At 33.2% G+C, this 22,646-nt stretch overlaps 3 protein-coding genes and 1 non-coding gene across 4 annotated transcripts; 2 read left to right on the top strand and 2 right to left on the bottom strand.

Moving 5' to 3' along the window:
• Positions 1 to 631: 631 nt before the first annotated feature.
• On the bottom strand, positions 632 to 827 carry LOC148211532 (U2 spliceosomal RNA). Its single transcript, XR_015791102.1, has one exon. It is a non-coding gene; the product is annotated as a U2 spliceosomal RNA (small nuclear RNA).
• A 1,118-nt stretch (positions 828 to 1,945) lies between these two features.
• On the bottom strand, positions 1,946 to 7,394 carry SMU2 (RED family protein). The gene is made up of 11 exons (XM_022295751.2): positions 7,153 to 7,394; positions 6,878 to 7,015; positions 6,713 to 6,762; positions 6,222 to 6,336; positions 5,839 to 5,887; positions 5,627 to 5,716; positions 4,412 to 4,480; positions 4,182 to 4,305; positions 3,258 to 3,613; positions 2,661 to 3,044; positions 1,946 to 2,476 (listed from the first exon to the last, which is right to left on the bottom strand). Exons 1-11 carry the CDS (start codon positions 7,197 to 7,199, stop codon positions 2,213 to 2,215), a joined length of 1,686 nt encoding a protein of 561 aa, XP_022151443.1. The 5' UTR covers positions 7,200 to 7,394; the 3' UTR covers positions 1,946 to 2,212.
• Positions 7,395 to 12,330: 4,936 nt separating this feature from the next.
• LOC111019371 (myosin-binding protein (Protein of unknown function, DUF593)) lies at positions 12,331 to 15,903 on the top strand. The gene is made up of 4 exons (XM_022295745.2): positions 12,331 to 12,831; positions 13,043 to 14,643; positions 15,096 to 15,142; positions 15,479 to 15,903. The coding sequence occupies exons 2-4, from the start codon at positions 13,258 to 13,260 to the stop codon at positions 15,576 to 15,578; spliced, it is 1,533 nt and encodes a 510-aa protein (XP_022151437.1). The 5' UTR covers positions 12,331 to 12,831; positions 13,043 to 13,257; the 3' UTR covers positions 15,579 to 15,903.
• A 3,585-nt stretch (positions 15,904 to 19,488) lies between these two features.
• LOC111019385 (transferring glycosyl group transferase) lies at positions 19,489 to 22,414 on the top strand. Its single transcript, XM_022295764.2, has 2 exons — positions 19,489 to 20,921; positions 22,013 to 22,414. Exons 1-2 carry the CDS (start codon positions 19,636 to 19,638, stop codon positions 22,251 to 22,253), a joined length of 1,527 nt encoding a protein of 508 aa, XP_022151456.1. The 5' UTR covers positions 19,489 to 19,635; the 3' UTR covers positions 22,254 to 22,414.
• The last annotated feature ends 232 nt before the right edge of the window (positions 22,415 to 22,646 follow it).

Raw genomic sequence — 22,646 nt, forward strand, 5'->3', positions numbered from 1 at the left:
TGTTGTAAAAAATAAAATTAGATTTGCAGATATTTTCAAAATTTCGTAAGTCTGTAAACTCTTGTTGAAGATGATGAGGATTTTGTGAAAATTGAAGTTCTCTCCTTCCATCAACCAATCACCGAGAAAGTACATTGCTATGCTATACTTGTTAGGGCCGTTTAACATCCAATGTGTATGGAAGAACTTGATGATCACTAATTTGCAATAACATCATGCTAGTTCAGCATCATCGAGCCGAAAACTGATCATGGAAGCTTGTTGCACTGATGTTTTGATATCCTCGTCCTCTAATCTATATTATATTTCAAGAATTTTGAGGTTAAGTCTCATTATATCTTTTTTTCCCCTTTTTATTCTGCAAATTGTTCTCTTTTAAACAAATTATGTGAAAATTTATTGAATAAAAAAGGAAAAAGTGATATAAACTTGAACCAAACACCTCTGCAACGGCAAACGAAACAAACGTTCTTGAAAACATGATATATATTTAGAATAAGTTTAATATAAAACATTATTAAAAAAAATCCTACAAATACCTCCAATTATCTAAAATGAAAACACGAACAGTCACCAGTTTGTTGGGGCCAGTCTGGGCCAAAGATGGTCCGAAACATTTTTTACTCTTGTGGAGGGGTGGGCCAGGCCCAAGCAGTAGTGCAACGCTTGGGCGACCCGCGAAGGCCCCAGCAGCAAGCTACTGTGATGGGTCCTCCCCCTAAAAAAATAAATTTAATATCATGTGGGCCGATGGCCCACGTATCAGATATTAAACTGATAAGAACAGATACTACACTTGATCTTAGCCAAAAGGCCGAGAAAGGTATGAGTTTTACAAATCCACAATCTCTATTTTATAGTGAACCTTCCTCTGTTTTCTTTGAGCGACAACCGATGTGGGATTATAACAAAACAACAACTAAACAAAATTCAAACAAGTAAATTTTTTTGTTATTTTCCCATTTTGTTTTGGGGTACGAATAGTTTTCCAATTTTCTTTTTGCTTTCAATATTTCTAAAGTTCAATTTTATCATCAATATTAATATATATATGTGTATGTACATTCATGTGATGTATTTTAAAATATATTTTCAAGTTCTAAGACTTCATGGGCTAACAATTTTTTTTTTTGTGTGTCTGTGAGTTCTTTTTGAAACTTTAGCCAATTGAAAAAAAGGGTAAGTTTTTTAAATGATATATTCATTTGAACTTTCTTTTCCTATAAAAAAAATGTTAAATTATACAAAATGCCCGTAAACTTTTGGTAAATTTCAATAATTCTACGTTGCAAATGTTTCGAATTTCATTTATGCCCTTTAAACTTTAAGAAATATTTCAATTATACCTTTATCATTTAAAAAGATTCATTTTAACTCAAAACCATTTAAATGGTTTCAAAACAATGATTTCGCTATTTTTTTCCCCACTTAAAAGGGATGGGAATATAATTTATAAAAAAATTAAAGCTCTTAATATTTTACTTGTTTATTGATCATCCTTAAAACTCTAAATATAACATTTTTGTACTGTAGATAAACTAATCTATTTTAGAAAATAATACGTGGGATGACAAGATTTTTGTTAAATACTTGTACCAAAAAAAGGATAAACAAACACAAATATTTAAGCATTCAAATTGGAAAGAGAAACAATAGCCCAAATTTGTAATTTGCTTTTATTTATTCTTTGCAAAAGTTACCTATGCAATCTCACAAAGTGTAGACACAAATGGAACAGAATCAAGAAACAAATTGAACAAAACAAACAGCTCAATTAAAGACATAAATCTCAAGCTTGCTTGATCAAAGGTCAGGAAGTTACCTTAGGTTGTAATTATTTAGCTAGTATGTTCACAGAAGCAATAACCGTAAATGGTCGTATGCAAGTGCCTAAAAGAGGCAGCTATATCAGAGTAATTATGTTGGAGATGGAACATTGTTAACATGCTTGCTTGGCTGGTGCGCTGTCAAGTTTGAATCTCCATTGAAAATAAAGGCTAATGACCTGATGATTTAACAACACTACTAATTTACTACTACACCTCTTCTACAAGGAGTTGGAATAAACAACAATCTTCCCTATTCAATACGAGATCAAATTCCTCCTCCAATACAAAACTTTAAATGAGAACACATTTTATGAAAATTTATGATGGAAGGTTTTAAAAATACACATTTTTCCATCTGATATCTTAAATGAAAGCCAATTAACTCAAATTCTAAGCTTCTTTCCAGGTTGTAAATCATCATCATCTCCATTCATTTCCTTCTCCATTTTCTTTTTTGCAAGTATCTTGTTGATCTTGTGAAGCTCATTGGTGAGTTTCTGGTCCTTGTTTTGCTTTCGTGTTTTCCGACCATCTTGCATCTTCACACCGAACTGGAATGCAGCCTTTGGCATGGCTTCCTTCTGCTCGTTGTACTTCGCCCATTCCTCCTCAGTCTCAAAGTCCCAACGATGAAGGCGGCCCTTCGCCTACAAAAATGGATTTCAGAGTCGATAATCAAGTCTCATTACAGTAAACCAATTCCACAAGTATCAAAGTGGAACCCGTGGAATAAACATACCAAGTAGTTCAAACCATTTCAAAGAATCACATATTTTCAAATAAAGATATTCAAGTTATCTCAATTCCAAAAGCACAGTGATAAGGAATTACCCGGCCTCCCATATCCATTTTCGACAAGTCATCTTCATCATCACTGTCCACAATCTCACGGTTATACTCCTGATATCCGGGGTAACATTCAGAATAACTCTCCGATATGAAGTTGGGATCCTTCTCTCGCGCATCTCTCTCTCTCAGTTGCTGTAATCTCTGATCGTCTCTCTTGAACACCGAGCCTAAACCCCTATCTTTCTCTTCTTGAGTCATGAGGCGGGGATCCTGCTGCATGTTCAAGTCTGTTTGCATATCATATGCCTGCATGTTGAGCTGAAGGTACTGTTCAGAATAAGCTAGTTGATCAGAATACTGGTAGTCCTGCCACTCTCCTTGGTAGCCACCAGGAAATGCTTGGGGTTGCATCACCCCACATCCATTCTGCAACATCATTGAACTCAAGTAAGAACAAATGTAGAGGGGAAAAGGAGGCAAGAAGGGACGAGTGTCATGCTAATGACTCAGTATTGTAAATTAGAAGATAACAGGTGATTATAAATACATTTTTCTCGTAACTGGTAGTATAACAAGTTTCTGCTCGCCATTTGAAAGGCTATTGCAAATTTTCAAAGTGAGCAAGTGAAACTAACTTACTGCTTCTTGCCATTCCTGAGGAGGTCCAGAGGGCGGGACGGGACCATAAGCAGGTTCAGAGAAATAACTAGGTTTATCTTTATTTCGGGGAGACTCTTCCATGTCCTCCGAGAGAGGACTCTGGCTCAGGTCTTTACCAGGGATGGCATAATCGACACCATCCCCAACAAAAATATCATCTTCTTCTGATCTCGCAACTACTGGCCCCTGCTTCTCCTTCAAAACTATTTGATTTTTCTTGAGAGGAGGTGGAGGGGGCAACATCTCTCTTTCCGTTTGCTTCTTTGGCACACTAGCATCAAGTGCTGATGGCTTATTGTTTCCAACATATTCATTAACAAGAGCTGAAATCTTCGCTGCAAAGAAAATACAATAATAATGATGAATTAAAAAGCTAAAAAAAAAAATATATATATATATATATTTGAACAGGATCCCAATTGCTTGATGAAAACATGAATCATCATATCAAACATCAAACATATGTAAAAATGGAGGAAGAGAACATCAAGGTGGAATTCTTAAAGTAAAAAGACAAGTTGATCCGTTCATAAATAATGGTAGAAAACTTTCAGACACTGCATGACACAAAAATTTTAGGCATTCAAAGAAGAAAAGCATGTGCCGAAATTCACTAAAATGCTTTCGATGGTACAAAAATTTAACCGCCATGCGTACATACATACAGGAGTAAATGATACTCACTCTAAAATCCCGTACTAAAACCTAATCTTTTCTTCTTCACATGTAATAACGTCAATTAAAAACTTAAATTGGAAATGGCATGAGAGAAACTGAAGCACAACAATTATTCTTCCAATGACATTTACATAAAAAAGAGCATTGACATGGGATGGTAATTTCCTTTTGTATCCTCTCCTAGCAGCATTTAATTAATGAAAAAAAGATGCTAGTGACAACTACCTTTTACATCTCTATCCTTCTTTTTCTTCTTTAAAACCTTCCCAGAGGATCCAAGACGAAGATATGACATAATTTTAGCAATTCGATCCAGTACAGAACCATCAACATTGACTGTTACCATTTCCTGCATCAGTAAGTGAATGATGAAAATTAGATATGTCGTACAAAACTTCTGAGGAAAACAACGAGAGGAAAGAAAGATTTCACCAAGAGATCAAGAAGAAATGAACCTCTGGTACTGGACAGTCAGCTTTACTTCTATGCAAGGTAGTTGGAATGTCTTGAGAATATCCACCCTCCTGTGAATAGAATATGTAATATATTAAAATTCAGTAAGGTTGTCAAGAGCAAGGGAGATAATAAATTTCACTGGATTAAGCGAATCTCTTGTGCCTATTCTCCCAACAAGGATCCTCTCCATGGGTTTAGCCTCCACTATTTTTTCACTGATAAACCCCACTCTCGACAATAGTTGAAAAAATAACAAAGCGACAACCCTTAAAGAAGACTTTTGCACCATCATCCAAAAAGTCACTGTTGAGTTCAACTGTTTGAATCCTCATTGAAAAATCACTATGAAAATATCAAGGATTTTAATTCTTAACTTAACAAACCAGCTACCTTTATGTACCGTTCCAAAAAACCAAGATGAATATAAAATATTTCTAAATTCTAGTGATTCATTTCACATCCATATTGCATGGTTATGCAAACAAGAACAGAGTTCTTTTTTTACTGATAATATTAATAAAAACCAATGTATAAATGCAATTCCACTCTTAGTTTATGCAGACTGCAAATTCTATTACTGCACCTTAAGAATGGTTTTAGACACTCTAGTGGTTTATGATTTGTCTAATTTTACCTACACACGTTAATTCTATTAAACAGTCCAATTTAACAGGAGGGTAAAATGAGGCCACAAAGTAAAGTATAAATGCAAATTCTATTACTGCACCTTAAGAATGGTTTTAGACACTCTAGTGGTTTATGATTTGTCTAATTTTACCTACACACGTTAATTCTATTAAACAGTCCAATTTAACAGGAGGGTAAAATGAGGCCACAAAGTAAAGTACATGGGTGCTTAAACCAATTTTAAAGCACAGAGATGACTTGCATATTATGAGGATCATGGGGGTGCAACTTGTAGTTGCCCTCAAAATAAACAAATTGCATCATGGAAGACAGCTATTCCATCCATATGGTCAAGCTATATGTCATACACCTAAAAATAAAAGAAAAAACTATACTTTGAATTATAAATGATAGATGAAGCCATCTAAATACACTCTATGCTCAGATCAACAAACAAAAATGTGGTGAGATTCCAGAGAAACACTGTTACTATTGAAATGAGCCTCCGGCTGACATGGAGGTAAGACCATGATATGTATATGTCATACAGCTTTATTTAAACTTAAATAAAAGCAAGCATTGATTACCATGTTATAAATAAATGCTGTTCTACCAGGAAGGAATGTCTCATTTGACTTAATAACTGTCTGAGGCTTGATGATCCATTTGTATACCGACTGAAGCACAGAAGAATGGCAACAAAGAGTTAGCACAACAGCCCATAGAAGCCTGACCATAATCTTTTAGGGAATAGAAACACTATTTACACAATCTTAATATTAACAAAAATTAAATACACCTTTGCTGTTGCAGTGCGAAATGACACTTGTTGATCTTCCTTGGGTGCACTGCAACATCAGCATTCAGCAAATCACTATTAGTAGTCAATACAATAAAAGAAGAGAGAATACTGAAGAAACATCTTCGGACACTATTGTCCATACAGAATTGTTAATTTAAACAATGCTACAACTTAATTCTTTCTCACTTAATTCTAATAATAACTTTTAACATAAGTGCATTATTAACTTATCTTTTAAATATTTAACCTAAGTTAGGCGAGCATGATATGAAATAGATAACGACTGACTAAAATAACAGGGATTCTGAGATAAGTGTTATCCTGTTCTGTAACCATATTCTGAAAATAAAAATCAAGATAAATGGACGACATCAGTTTACCTAGCCTTCCCTTCAGTATCACCCCCAGCATCTGGCTTCTTGTCAATCTCACTTCTTACTTTGTTAAGCAAGGCATAATCCAAACCTTTCACCAAGTGAGTATGCTCGACATCCCCTGTATTGAAGCAGCTCAAAGCATTAATCTAAAATTAAAATAATAATAATCATAATTAATTGAGAATGTCTCCTGATTCCAACCATAACAGCTATCAATATTAGTCAGGACTCTGAACAACTGCAAACGCATAATTTTTTTATTAAGAACTTATCTGAGACCACATCCCCATTATTTCTGATTCTAGACAAGCAAGGATAAGAAAACAGCAAATTCTAACCTTTTTTCCCCTTAAGAAAAAGCCACTATTCATTGATTACTCCCCCTAAATAAATCCACCCCAATTTGAGTTAATTGCAAAAGGGACAAGAGTTACTAGATTTACAAAGTTTATAAAAACACCAAAAGCTAAAACTCCCATTCTAGTGGCACCAACCTCCAAGGTACTTGCTCTTCTCAATGGATAACTTGTGTGCATCAGCCGACCTGAGAAAAATAAAGTAACCGTTACAAAATTAACAAAGAAAAGCGAGAAGAAAACACTTGAAAACATATTACAGAAAAAAAGTTGCATTTTGCAAATAGAAGTAGCAGGTCTAACCGAATGTCGACAGTCCCAGGAGGAGCAACAGCATGAAATCCCAACTCGGTGGGTTCATAATCAGGATTCTGATCCTCTCTCCGTTCTTTAGCTCGGTCTCTGTATTTGGGCGTTTCTGGTTCTTCTGTCTTCTCCTCCCTGAAACAGTATCCATCAAAACAAGGTATACAAATAACAGAAAATAAAAATTACTAACGAAATTTCTCCCGGCAGAAACTGCAGCACGGATTAATCTCACAAAGCAATAGAAATCACACATATTGGAGGCTACGTACTTGTGACGAGCAAATTTATCCTTGTAATGCTTTTTTGCCGAAGACATTTACAGAAAATTTGAGATTGTAGCCTCCGAATCGAAGAAGGAGTGTGTTGAAACTCCGATGGAGGAAGCTAGGGTTTACGAATTACCAAAAATTGAAGCGACTGTGTTAAAAAATTTCTTCCGATCAGTGAAATTGGGGAGTTTTCGCAACGAGAAAGAAGACGAGAAGGGTAAAATATGAAATATGCAACTTTTTCTTTGCCCAATTTTGTCAAATAAAATACCCTTTTTTCTCTCAAATAATCTTTTAAAATGTATTTAAATTTTTTTCAATCAATTTTATCTTTTTTTATGGAATGTTAAAATTAGTTGTTGTCTTACCATAAACGAGGGGATTAGGATTCCACCTATAATTTTTAGAGACGGCATAAAGGTTGAGTTGAACTCGTGTCGAAGAATGTTAAAATTAGTTGACACAATGATATTATTAATGTAAAAATATATTTTACTAGTTGAGTTAAAATAATATTATATTTTAATACGATGAAATAGACACACTACTTATTCAAAAAAATATATAATTTACTTTATTTTCGTTGATATGACTTAGTATGTAGTAATTTATTGCACCTAAAAGTACTCGTTGTTATAGAATTTTGTGATACTCGAGTAGAGATGAGAGGTATATGAATGAACCGGTACCACATCCGAGTGAGATAAATTTTGAGATCATGGAATCATGACTACGAAAGGTTTAAAATACTTGATAGTCACTACCTATATCAATAATATGCACCTTCATTTTCGATAGCTCTGTCATAAGAACTCCAAAATTAAGCGTTGAACTGATACCTGTGACCTTCTAAATGATTTGCTATGAACGGTCCAAAGAGGCTAGGGTTAATTAAGAGGAAATGAGTTCAAATCTCACGATGGCTACTTACCTTAAGAATTAGTAATTCCTTTATATTTATTGAGTGCGTGTAAGCTGGTTCAGACACTCAGCATAAAAAAAATATACACAGAGAAAGAACCAAATCGATAAACTTACGGTGCATAATTTAATCTTTTTATCTTTTAGTCCTTTGCCAGGCTTGTCCCTAATATGTTACACTTCAATAAATAAATAAAAACCCACTCGCTTCATATGACTTCATACAACATTTTCTCTTTGTATACAAAATCACATTTTCACTTGCATTGTTGCAAATACTTGCTAAACTTAAAAAGAAACTTTTCATAACACCCTTCTACGATATATCATTAACAAAATTGTTTCGGACAAATTATTACCAGATAAAATATACTTTTGATCCATCAGTTTGAGTAGACATCTATTTGGTCCATATAGTTTTAAATGAGACACTTTTCATGTCTGAAGTTTGAGAAATTATTTTAAATGGTCAATCGATTATTTTGACAGTTAATTGACTATACGTTAAAATGACATGATCATGAATTTGTTAATTGTACTGGTTGATTTAACAAAATAAAATATTTTAATAATATGTTTGTGCTTATTGTACTTTTATGAAACTCTTATGTAATTCAGCATATTATTAAATTAATTTATTTTGTTAAATCAACAAGTATAATCACCAAATTCATCGCCACGTCATTTTAACGTCAATTAATGGTCAAAATAATGTAGGGACTATTTAGAACGATTTCTCAAACTCCAAATACCAAAATTGTCGCTTTGAAACTTTATGACCAAATAGACACCTACTCCATACATGAGAAACCGAAGGTATATTTTGTCCCAAGTAATATTATATATTTTTTTGTCTACAAGGAGCTTGGGTGGCTTGGGACCTCCTTAAGGTCTTGGGCGCCACCGACTTTAATAAAAAAAATTATATATATATATATTTATATCTTAAGCCAGTAAAATAGCAAAGCAATGGGCTTGTTGGGGGCTATTATGCCTATGTGGAGGCCCATGACCATCAGAGAAGCCATTGGGGAAATTTGGTCTATCTATCTATCTCAAGCCTAATTTAAAATTTGATTTTGTAAAGTAAAAAATAAAAATAAAGTTTAATTACTATTTTAGTACCGTGATTTGAACTTTGGTTTATTTTGGTCCTTATATTTTTAATGACCATTTTGGTCTCGATAATTTTTTTTTTCGATGTTGGTCCCGATAATTTTAACCCATGCTCATTTTAGCCTTTATACTCCTAAAATGTTCGTTTTTGTCCCTATATGTTTTAAAAGTGACTATTTTAGTGTTTATTTGTAAAAATTTAACACAAATTATATACGCAATGGAAACTTTTTAATACAAAATTATTGTTAAACTTTTTATTTAGTGTGGTGTATTGCTTAATTCGTGATTAAAAAAATGAGATAAAAGAAAAAACAATGAACCAAATTTGTCATTTTTTTAAAAGTATACGTATGAAAACAAACGTTTCGAAAGAATATGAACTAAAATATACATGACGAAAGTATAGACCAAAATTTAAGGCAGATTCGAATCCAGTAAAAAATATATGTCTTCACCCATTGAACTTTTCAGATTGATATTAAATACGAGTACTGACAGAGTAAAAAAAAATGCTAAATTTATAATTTTTTTTTTAAATTGCAATAAACCACATCTACCATGATAGCAAACGATGGTTAGATTTATTTTATAGTAGTTTGAGTTTATTATTTTCCCATTTGAAAACAATTTTATTGTTGTTTCTAGTTTTTTTAATTATTAATAAAAAGTGACTTATTTTGCTATTATTAAAAAAACACATTTGAAAGCCTGGCAAGATATTGGATTCAATATTCGTGGACACGATTTTGGAAATCATTTTCTAACTAAGATTTCGAAAGGGTTTTTTGGAAATTGCATTATGAAAAATGAAATTATTTTTCATACTCAAAATCCTAACAAACAAATAAATAAATAATAAAAACAAAAACAAATATTCCCAGCCAAATATCAGCTGGTGGTTGTGCTGTCAAAGGCTGCAGCGAGGAAATACCTCTGCCCCACAATTTGCTTTATCCATGTATTTTTTTTTTTTTTAATTAAAGTCATTCTTTAAATACAAATATCAAAGTTTGTAGGGCATTAAAGAAAATATATAATTTCAAATTTCAAATAATTGTGGGCCATTCATAAAATGTCACTTGTAACATTAGAAATAAACAATGAGAAAGTTCAAATAAAAACATAAAAGAAAAAAGTTTTCACCATAATTTTAATATAATTAACTTATTATTGAGACGGGGAACCAATACAACATTGCAATAATTATTAATTATTAATCTATCAAAAAATTGAAAATATATGTAAAAAAAACAAAGAAAACTAGAGTTTCAAATTAAAAGAATGGTATGATCATCTCTGAAGTTTTTACTTTGTTTATTTAACTTCAACTTTCAAATTGTCTATTTTATTTTTTATACATCTAAATTTTTGTTAATTTTAGTCTTACTTACAAAACGTCTGTTATTAGTTATCGTGCTTTTAAATAGTAACAATTTTAGTTTCTATTTCTAAAATGTTAGCACAAATTTTATACATAACAACAACCCTGTTAATATAGATTTATTGCTACATTTCAAAAAATTTTGTAGATAAAACGTCATGTTAAAATATTGATGTAAATAAATGAGATAAAAATAAAAAACGAATTGATTAAAATGGTCACTTTTTAAAAAGTTAGGAATCAAACCAAACATTTAGAGAGTATGACTAAAATGAACAAAAGTTCATAATACAGGAACAAAAATAGACGTTTCAAAAGTACATTGATCAAAATGAGTCAAGGTCAACCATTTAAACCTACAAAAATTTTAAATTTTTGTAATGCCAATATGTGCTAAGCTCAGGCAATCAGAGGTGATAAATGCAAATATTTTACTCCATTTTTATACTAAAAAACATTTGTTTGTAAAGAAAAATAAATAAATAAATAATTAAGGAGCATGATCTTAATCTCATATTCATAATTTTCTTTTGTTTTTACATGGTCAAACTTCAATGTCAAGTGGGAAAAAGTGGAGTAATGCCTAACACGCCATATTTGATTTGGTTTATAATTTGATAAATTATGACTAAAAAATTGAAAAGTTGCAATCATTCATTATTAAAAAGTTAAAATAATAATAACAAGTATTATTATATATCACAAATAATAATAACATGGCTGCCATGTAGATGGTATTTTGAAAAACTTTATGGACGATTCATAAATCTCGTGAAAATCATTTTTAATTTAAACAAAATAAAAAGTAATAAAGGTGGAATTTGTTAATTGAATTTAAAAACCATTGATATATTTAATAGGGAGATACTATCGATTGGTTCTGATTTTTTTTCCTTTTTAATTTTAAAAAATGTCTTGAAGCATTATTATTGGATGAGTAGTAAATATTAGGGAGTATACATATTCAAATCAAAATGAGGACAAATTCGTAATTTTAGAAGAAATAACAATTTATAGTTAAAAAAATATCTATATGCCACGATGATGGATAGATGTGCTAAAAATAGCAGGTGAGGTTTCAAATCCAAAATATATAACTTAACCAATTGAGTTATGCTCAAATTGGTACTAAATGTGTATTTTTTGATATAACATATGAAAGTGGAGTTTTAAAACCCAACCTTTTAATTGGCGGTACATGACTGAAGTAGTTGAACTAGGCTCAGGTTAACATACGTAAATTGTAAATACTCACATATTTTCTTGTATTTTTTATTAACTCATTAAATTTCATTCTAATTACCATAGTTTTTTTACATAGTCTAATTAACATAGTTAGCTAAATAATAAATAAATAAATACACTAGTCATTGCCACGTAAAAACTAGTCTGAGGTATTCTTATCCCGATATTAACGAAACAGATTAGATAGAGGGATGGAAACATGATTTGAAAATCAAAAACCACAATTAATCAAAAGGATATGGTTAGTTGATTTTGCAAATCAATGGGCATAACCATAATGTTGTAATTATCTTTTTTTTTTCATTTAAAAACAAAAGAAGATAAAGAGTCCTAATCAACAGGCGGAAGAGAAAAAACTTCCATGATTAGGAAAAAAAGAAAATCTATCGAATTATCTAAAAATAAAATATTTCATTTAAAAAAATCATTATTTGTTTTTTAAAAAATAAAAAAAGAGATAAAATATTAATCGAAATGACAAGGTAATTAGTTGGTAAAAAGCTCCGACAAACGAACCTCCAACGGATCGGCGATTCGCACCCAAATCTAGCCGTCCATCTCCCTCTCTCTCTCGTTCGTCCCTCTCTCTCTGCTCAAACTTTTTTCCCCCCTCTCTCTCTCTCTCTCTCTCTCTCATCAACAATTAATCGCAGAAATCGAGAAACCCGAATGAAAGAGACCTGATAAGACGAAGAATTTCATTTAATTTAGGGTTTCCAAATCTCTCTTATTCTCCTCCCCTCCGGATTCTGTTTCCCTCCAAGAAAGCTTTCCCCGCTTTGGTGTTTCCTGTGATTATTTTTTTCCATTTTTTCGAGGTTGTAAGCTTGTTTTTCCGATTCGAAGAAGTGGGGGAAGGTTTTCTGTAATCTGGGGTCGTTTTATTTTTCTTCTTCTTCGTTATCGAATCCCGAGATTTCGTTTTGGGAAATGGAATTTTCGCGGGAAAGTACGAATCGTTCTTGATTATCAGCTCTTTCGACGCCTCCTCGGGTCGTTTTAGGTCCTCCAAGGTATGGCGGTTTCTTGCTTTTCGCTCGTTTTTTTGCTGTTATGTTTTCGTGGAAATTGTTTTGAATTTGGAGGAGGAATGGACCCGCGAATGATGTTTTGTGGACGTGTTCCGTTTTCTCTGTTTGTTGATCTGGGTTGTAGCGGTATGAAAAATTTCTTATTATTGAGTTCTGACCTCATTTATTTATTTCATTTCCTTTTCTTACTTAGGTAGTTTGGTCCTGTTCGTTTATGATCTTGGAGGAAAAAGAGCTGGTTTAAGGAGGGGGGATAATTGCATACAGAAGTCCATAATTCAAGAGAGTGGATTTGGGAACTTTAATTCCGGGTTGTTTTCTACCTTGTTTGGATTTATCGTTAGTTGTAGAATCAAATTGTGTTGGATTTGGATTCAAATTGATTAGAGTTTGAATGCACGTTGGTTTATGGATTCGGAGGCATTTCCATCTTCACTGGATTTGGTGAAATGCTGTAATTGTCCGTGCAGTTGTTCATTATCCACTGGGCCATCAACTAGTTGGCTTCGATCTGTAAAACGGAAGCATGACGAGTTGGAATCGAATAGCCCATTTGCTATTGTTGGGTTGGATACTTTTTCTGTTATACGGGTACAGGTTGAGAATGAGTGTAATGCTCTGCGCGAGATGGTTAGTAATCAAAAACAAGCAATTCAGGATTTGTATACTGAACTCGAAGAGGAGAGGAATGCTTCTTCATCGGCTGCTAATGAGGCAATGTCAATGATATTGAGGTTGCAAAGGGAGAAGGCAGAGATCCAGATGGAGGCTCGACAATTCAAACGCTTTGCAGAAGAGAAGATGGCTCATGATCAACAGGAGCTTGCAGTATTTGAGGACTTGTTATATAAGAGAGAGCAAGCTATTCAGTCTCTCACTTGCGAGGTACAAGCTTATAAGCACAGGATGATGAGCTTTGGGCTAACAGAAGCTGAGGCAGATGGTGAGCGGGGTCAGCAGAGTTGTAGCCAAAATATTGTGGAATATGAGGCACAATGTGAATCTCCCATGTACGATTATCCTCCTCTTAAATGCAACTTGAACGAGGCTCATGGTCCTCTAGATCACGATAACGATATTGCTGATATTGAGAAATATGCCTTTGGTGAGACCCCGCGTAACCGCGATCACGTTATGAATTTGGGAAATAGGATCAGCCAATTGGAGAGAAGTTCTAGCACCAATAACCAGCTAGATGCGGACTTCTATGGTACAAAGAACATTTTAGAGAAGGTGGTAGTGGGGCAATCTCCTAGGCGGTCAAGACATTCTAGGAAGTTTTCGAATGACTCTAGTTTCTTCATGGGTATGCCCCAAGTGAACGAATCTCCGAGACATGCCTCGAGCTTCAGGAAGGAATATGTCTTGCAGTCGCAGTGCGAGGAATACTCTAATTTGAGGAAAATGGATAATGCATCAGAATTTGGAGATGATATGAGTGATAGAGTTTATACCATTGACTCCATTCACAATGGAGCGACGTATAATGGTTTTTCCGAGTCGAAACCAACGGTCGGCATTTGTGAAGACTATCTAACCACTCCCAGAGGCTCAATGAATCAGGTAGATATGGGGGATCCAGAAATCAAGAAACTTTATTTGAGGCTTCAGGCACTTGAAGCTGACAGAGAATCAATGAGGCAAGCAATTATTTCGATGCGGACCGACAAGGCCCAACTGGTGTTACTGAAAGAAATAGCTCAACATCTATGTAAGGAGATGACACCAGAGAGACAAGTAGTCGTGAAGAAGCCATCCGTAACGAAGAGCTTTTCTTTCATGTCGGTTTTTAAGGTGATTTAACTGTGTTTATGATGTTCACATGAAACCCATAGAAATTTGTTCATATTTAAAATTTTGCACTGCTTTTTACTGAACTTTGAACGGATTTCTAAGTTAGTTCCTCATTGGTATTAATTGGTTTTTGTTTCCACATTCCATATATTCCATTCCTTTGATCGTTTGAAGCATGACATACTTTTTAAAAGTTGGCTTGACTGTAGATTATGAATGCATGTTTTCTTTGTTGATTTCTAAAAGCGTCAAATATTGCATTTGAACTAACTCGAGCATAGCTTAATGGATAAGGTACCAAATTACCTTCCTTGAAGTTGAAGGTTCAATCCCGTACACAAATTTGTTGTACTCACCAAAAGGGAATTGCATTTGATATTGCCTTCCTCTGGGCTCTGATGTATCTTTTTGTTCTAATTCACCTAATTCTCTTCTTGCTTTTGTGAATGCAGTGGATCGTATCCTTCGTTTTTTGGAAAAGAAAAGCCCGTCGAAGCAAGTAAGTAGTTTCTTGGCTAATTTTGGATGTTTCGTGTTTTTCGCCTGAATTCTATGTCGTTATGTTCCGATTATTTATTTATTTGCCCTTTAGCTCATCAGGAAAATGTAGAATTAATTAGACTACTGCCAAATCAATGTTCAATCTGTAGAGGATAGTAGTCATGTGGGAGGTCTAACTGGAAACATTTTTGCGTTGAGTTAATATCTTTATCTTACTCTTCGAGCGAACCGGAAGATTCTTACAATCATATTGTTGCAACATGGTCGCATGTGAATGTGAATTTGGGTCTATTTCTGCCTCCATTGTTCATATCTCTTATGGGACTGACTGCAGGTACTTGTTCGGGTTGTCGAATGGCGTCGGTTTGCTAATGCTTCTCGAGAAGGGTCCACACGTAAAGCAATGGAGATGTCTTTCAAGCGCACAAGTCTAAAACCACTCCCTTGATGTTCATATCGAATCAAAACCGACATCCCAAGTATGTGTATGTCAAGTGAATATGATTTCTCTTTTGGATTTTTTTTTTCTTTTTTTGGATTCGTTGTAGCGGCAGAGAAGGGTAGCGTGCGAGTCGTCGGTTTATTTCATTGTTTGGGGATTGATTGTACTTTGTTGGTTGATCTGTAAAGCACAGATATGATATATAGGAACACTTTGGTCGTAATATTGTTTCCTCGGATTCTGATGGAGGAAGCTATCTTCTGATAGTCCTCGCCTGTATATTTCAGATTCTCTAATGATTTTAGCCTTTCCAATGCCATGGCTGCCTTCTTCCCCGACCATCTTCAAAGAATCAACATCTAAACTTGTGCTGTCGTGGCTGCTTTGTTTAACTCTTTCACCTTTCGCTTGTGAGCTGTGAAGTGTCGTTTTTTAGTTCAACGACATGTAAAGGTGGAGATTTGAACAGCTAACATTTTAGTTGAGAGTACATGTTTTAACCAGTTAAGTCATACGATACGATATCTAAGTTCAGCGACATGTTGTGAAAGAGGTCTATTTTGTAATGTTCTTATATCTGACATTTTAGTCGAGGGTACATGTTTTAGCCAGTTGAGTCATATGATATATAAGTTCAGTGCATGTTGTGAAAGATGCCTATTTAGTAACATTCTTATATCTGACATTTTAGTCGAGAGTACATGTTTTAATCAATTGAGTCATATGATATATAAGTTCATGTCGAAAGAGGTTTATTTAGTAATGTTCTTTATTTCTTTTTTTTTTTTAAGAAATGGTTTAAAAATTATGTAAATTTTTGTAAAACAAACATAATCATCAAATATAACATTAAAAAATTTTGTATAGTTAATTTTAAAATAAAATATTTTATTTTTTAATTCAATTTTTTAGAGAACATGCAACAAGAAGAAACAATAAATAATCACGATTATAAGTAAATTTATTTATCTAATTTAAAAAAAGCGAAAACGAGAAACCAAAAAATTAGCTTCCCCAAATCACCCACTGTGGCCTCTCATTTTGATTGTTTGGCAATATAAATTGGTCTTTTATGAGTGAAGAGGACGATAAGAATAGCATGTCTTTCATAAGAGGACAAAATTTTTAGTATAACTCTAGTATTCATGCTTATACCACAATTTTTTTAATAAAATACCGACGAGTCACGACCAAGATTTTAAATATTGATATAATGATTTTAAATATTGATATAATTTGATGGTCGAAGTTTCAATTTGATGGAAATATTAATAAAAATATCAATAAAATGCCTATATCGATATAGAAAGCTATAAAAAATAAAAAAATTCGTAACAAATATTTAAATTAACAAATAATCATTTCGTTTTTTTAAATAAGTTAAAAATTATTAATATTAACGTTATGTGTGTATTAGTGATATCATGTTGATATTTTCCTTTTTATATTTTTCTGAATTTTTTACCATACTATGAAAATATTGATTAATCTCTCGTATTGATATCAAACCCATAAATACTTGAAAATAAAAATATCCATGAAAATATTGGTACGTTGACAAAAATGTATACCCTAACTATGACTACACTATGGGAAGAAATGGAATGGGCATATATGCACATACTATCGTCGGCCATGTGTGGGCAATATTTAAAAGTAACTATGATACTTATAAAACTAAATAAAAAGTTTAAATACTATTTTCGTCGTACTTTCTTTTTAACTATTTTTTCGTTTTAGTCACTGAAACTTCAAAATGATAACTTTAAATTCGGTATTATTTCCAAAACTTTAACACAATTTATAATAAAAAATCTTTAGTACAAATCTACGTTTGAGTATAGTTTCGTGTTAAAATTGTAATTGAAAGAGATGAAATTGGACAAAAATAATCATTTTTCTTAAATACACAAACTAAAATGAACGTTAAGTAAAGAGACTAAATTGAATAAAAATTGAAAGTATAATAACTAAGATAAATATTTTGAAAAGTTGAAAGCAGACTGATAATATCTCTAGACAACAATATCTAATTATCTCTCCTTTTTTTTTTTTATAGTTGAAATCTACAAACTCTACGATTAGTTTTAATAAGGCAAAAAGATTCAATGCAATATGTATTTTATATGCCAAGGCTCGTTTGTTTTTTGAGAATATAGATGCATAGCATATTTAGATGTCTGGAATTTTAGATAATCAACATCTTCAGATAGCGATGTTTGTTTTGTAAGAAAATTTATAAGGATGTCTAGAAATATTTGCATAGCCACATCTGTTTTGGAGGATTTATTGTTGGAATGTTGTAAATTTATGTAAAGTTCCAAAATTGCCCTTATAATATTAACGTAATTTACATATTAATTTAATATAATATATTTATATAATAAACTTGTCTTTATTGATTTAATATTTTGTTTTTTTTATATTAATTCCGTATATATTAATTTGTAAGTTATTTTGTAGAATTCATATTAATATAAGATTTTTTTAAGAAGTTATTAATATTAAATATGAATTTCATTTTAATTTCAATATTTTTTCAAAGACAATTATATAATTAATGTAATATGAGGTGAAATTTATTTATCGTATTATCAAATTATATTTTTTAAGAAGAAAAATATCAAATGTATGTTGATGGTTAAAAAAACGTTGCTTTAAAATTATATATTTAAGATAATAAATGTTATTGATAATAATTCATTCCACATATTAAAAATAAATTGAGATATTATATAATGCAATTGAAGTTTATTTTATAAGTAAATGTAATATATCAAAATATTTAATTGCATAAAGTTATTTATTAGTCAATAAGTACATTAATTAATTTGAATTATAAAATTAAAAGTAAAGATATAGAAAATTGATGAAAGAAAGTTTTGAACGAACGGAGGACAAAAATGTAAAGAAGAGATGTCATCGACATGAGAATCTCGAAAACCCATGTTTCAAAAGGGCATTCAAATTGACTCAAATGCCTTCTATATTGGCATCTTAGGATGTCCGCACGTCTCGAGATATCCGACTATCTTACGTTACTGCAAAACAAACGTGGAAATCCAGATGTCCGTCTCACGGGAATTTCAGATTCCCACTAAACAAACGGCTCAAAGTGATTGAAAAAAGTTCACTATAAAAACGCAAGTATAGGATTAAAATGTTGCTTTAAAAAAAAAAATCAAAATGTAACTTTCATAAAATTTAAGAGTTTTAAATGTAACTATTTCACAAAATTTAAAATTCGTGCTAAAAATATTGCTTTATTATTATTATTTTTTTAGTAAAAAATTGTGCAATAATTATCTTATATATTTTAGTTATATTTAGATTGACATGCTAAATATAATACTACATACAAACAAATATTTAATAAACCAAATAAATATTGACAAAAGTTTAGGATTTAAACATGAAAATAATAATAAATAAATAAAATTTAGAAAGAAAAAGTATCAATTTCACTTTCTAACTATCAATTTCAAACCATATACTTCACTTAGATAATTGTTTCAGTTTAATTTTCACCAATTCACCCACTTATTCCCAAAAAAAAAAAAAAAATTATGTGAACATTTTCACTAATATGAATAAAATCAACTCTGGCAAAAAATTAAATTTCATCCCTAAGTACAATGGTTAACAATACTTTTGAAAACTGATGTAATATAAGGTAAATAGTGTGTTCAAAATTTGACCGGATAGAGTAAAAATTGATATAGATAGTAAATTTTTGACCATTTGAATATAATTTTTTTTAAATATAAGTTGTGAGATCGACGATCAAACTCACTCAACTGAAGATATATGTCAATTACCATTCAACTTACCATTATTGATTCATAAACGGTGGGTTTGAATTCTCATAGTTAAAAAAAAAATGCAACTTGATTTTATTATTATTATTATTTCTTTTTTTCGAATTTGACATTATTCTTTCTTCTTCTACAGTTCTACCTTTGTCGCCCAAACCCTGCGGCAGCAGCAGCATTCCGCCGGCGAGAGTTCGGTTTCTTCCATTTTAGCTTCAAAACGACGAAAGCTTCAAAATGTTAAGCTCCAAAACTCTGCTTTCTCGTGCCATAAGGAGGAAGAAAAGCAAGAAAATTACAGGCAGGAAAATCAGGAGCAAAACTCTCAATTCCTCTCCCACGAAGTCCAAATTTCCCGAATGCAAAGAAGGCGGCGGCGAATTTGGTTTCGGCCTCAAATCCTCCGCAACATCTTCTAATCATGGCGTCCAACCATTAGGAAATTTCTACCTCGCTTCCGGCACCATTAACACGAGAAATACAGGTTTGGGTAATCTGTATATCTTGTCCGATGAGCTTGTTCTCGATATTTTAGGGTTGCTTGATGCTACAGATTTAGGGGTTTTGGCTACTGTGAGCAAATCGTTCTATGTTTTTGCCAATCATGAGCCTCTTTGGAGGAATCTTGTGTTGGATAGTGTTAAAGATGGTTTTCTGTATAATAGGACTTGGAAATCTACTTATATAGCTGCTTTTTGTTCTTCATTTGATGATTGTAATATTGAAATTTCGGGTTTGAGAGTGAGGGATTTCTATTCTGATTATCTATTTCAGAGCTGGCTCTGTGCTAACCTTGAAATGAAACATGAGTGGCTTGAAAGAGATAACATTGTTAGAAGAAAAGGGATTTCGGTTGAAGAATTTGTGTTGAACTTTGAAGAACCCAATAAGCCTGTGCTGTTGGAAGGGTGTTTGGATAATTGGGTGGCAAGGGAAAAATGGAACAGAGATTATTTGATTCAATTGTGTGGTGATGTTAGGTTTTCAGTTGGGCCAGCGGATCTGAAGCTTGAGGAGTTCTTTTTGTACTCTGATCAGGCAAGAGAGGAGAGACCACTGTACCTTTTCGACCCCACATTTGCAGAGAAGGTTCCAAGATTGGGATTAGAATATGATGTTCCAGAGTACTTCAGAGAAGATTTGTTTAGCGTTTTGGGGAAGGAAAGACCCAATCATCGGTGGGTTATAATTGGACCATCCGGGTCTGGCTCGTCGTTCCACATAGATCCTAATTCGACTTCAGCTTGGAATGCAGTGATTAAGGGGTCCAAGAAGTGGGTTCTGTTTCCACCTGATGTAGTCCCGCCTGGAGTACATCCCAGCCCGGATGGCGCTGAGGTCGCTTGCCCGGTTTCCATAATCGAGTGGTTCATGAACTTCTATGCTGCAACAAAGAGTTGGAAAAAGAAGCCTATAGAGTGCATCTGCAAGGCTGGGGAAGTGATCTTTGTGCCAAATGGATGGTGGCATTTGGTGATCAACTTGGAGGAGTCCATTGCCATCACACAGAATTATGTCAGCAGGTAACTAAATTCTTGTATGATTACATTTTATGTGTTTTAAAGTATCATTGGTGAAGTAGACAAGGGTGATATTTTTGTTGGATAGCCAAGAAGTAAATAGTTTACCTTATGAGTAAGGCTAGACCATTGCTATAACTATAAGTGTGACTCGGCGATACGTGATAAGTGAATGGAATTGTTTTATACCTTGAATACACGTCTCGATGGCCAGGACTTCCTTACTCTTGCTGTTCCTATAATCATGGATAAATTGTGCGCAAATAGTTATTGATAGAGTAGGAATTAGTATCCTATGTAAGCCCTATACTTGTAGTCAAATCCTGACATTTTTTTTGAAAGATTAGGATTCATCTGATATAGTTGACTTTTCACTTCAAAAGTATGTTTCGAAATCGTCCACTAATCTTGTCGCCTCATCTCTGCGTATGGCATATTTTTCCATCTTCTATGTTTTTGCGATAAGCTTGACGCTAAATTACTTTATAAAAGGAATAAGAAGCGAGGTAATAGGGACGGTTGAGGACAAATGCGTGTGTAAGGTATCTCCCTCGCAATGTCTTTGATATATTCAAAAGATAAGAGCAAGCACCTTACAAGAACCTCCCAGCCTTTTCGAGAGCGCTGGTAATCTCTCCCTACCCCCAGCCTGCTACTTACAAAAAACATAAACCTCCCTGCTCATGTTTTTCTCACACATATACGCGCATCCCTCTCCCTAACTAACTGTCAGGGGTGCAATCCCCTATTTACCTTCCTAACATAAGTATTAACAATTGGAGGCCTAATAGGGGCCAATGATTATTCAGAAAAGTCAGCCCGAGAGAGGTGGCGGTGGGAGTAAAAGGTGGGAGTTACTTAGTGTGGGATACTAACTGTAAGTAGACAGAAACAAAACAGTGGTGGAGAGAGAGATATAGGCTTTTTGTTGCCTGAGGGGAGCCTGGGCAACGGGGCAACTCTCGAGGATCACCCTAAGATAATGTGCACATTTTCTTTTCCCCCATAGTGAGAACTTAGAGCAGCTCCATAATTTCTGAGTTCCATTTCATATCATTGGGATGTCTATATTGATACTAGTTCCTGATCTGCAGAAGAAATCTGTTGAATGTCTTGGATTTCCTTAAAAGACCAAATGCAAGCATGTTGGTTTCTGGAACAAAAGATCGTGTGAATCTGTATGACAAGTTTAAAAACGCGATCGATGCTTCTTTTCCCGGAACCATCGATCAGTTGGCTCAGAAAGCTGAAGAGAAGAAGGCGGAGCAGAAAAAACTTTCCTTTTGGGACTCTGTAGCAGATTCGAATGCGGGCGCTTTCAAGTTCTCCTTTTAGAGAAACAAATCCAAGTAGAGAATCAGCCTAAGAAGCAAAGCTACCAGAACCCATTTGATGGAACTTAATAGGTACTTGAAGAAACATTCTGCTATGTACTTATTTATTTAACAGTTTTGACTTATAATGAAGCTTTTTCTCATGGTCCTTTGCTCTATTCATTACTCCTGTTTTTTTTTTTTTTTTCCTTTTTCTTTTTGAACATTCTAGGGATGGGCTATAAGTTTGTGATTTTTTTTTAGTACAACCAGCACTGAAATGATTATGTTTTGTTTTTGTTTTTTTTCTTCCTAAAATTAAAGTTTAGGCTAACCGGTGCATAATTCAATTGATTAAGACATATATCTTCCACCAAAAGGATAGAAGTTCGAATCCTCACCTCTTGGCTAATAA

Source organism: Momordica charantia (genome assembly GCF_013281855.1).
Source record: "Momordica charantia cultivar OHB3-1 chromosome 5 unlocalized genomic scaffold, Mcharantia_2.0 BLBB01000005.1, whole genome shotgun sequence".
NCBI lineage: Eukaryota > Viridiplantae > Streptophyta > Magnoliopsida > Cucurbitales > Cucurbitaceae > Momordica > Momordica charantia.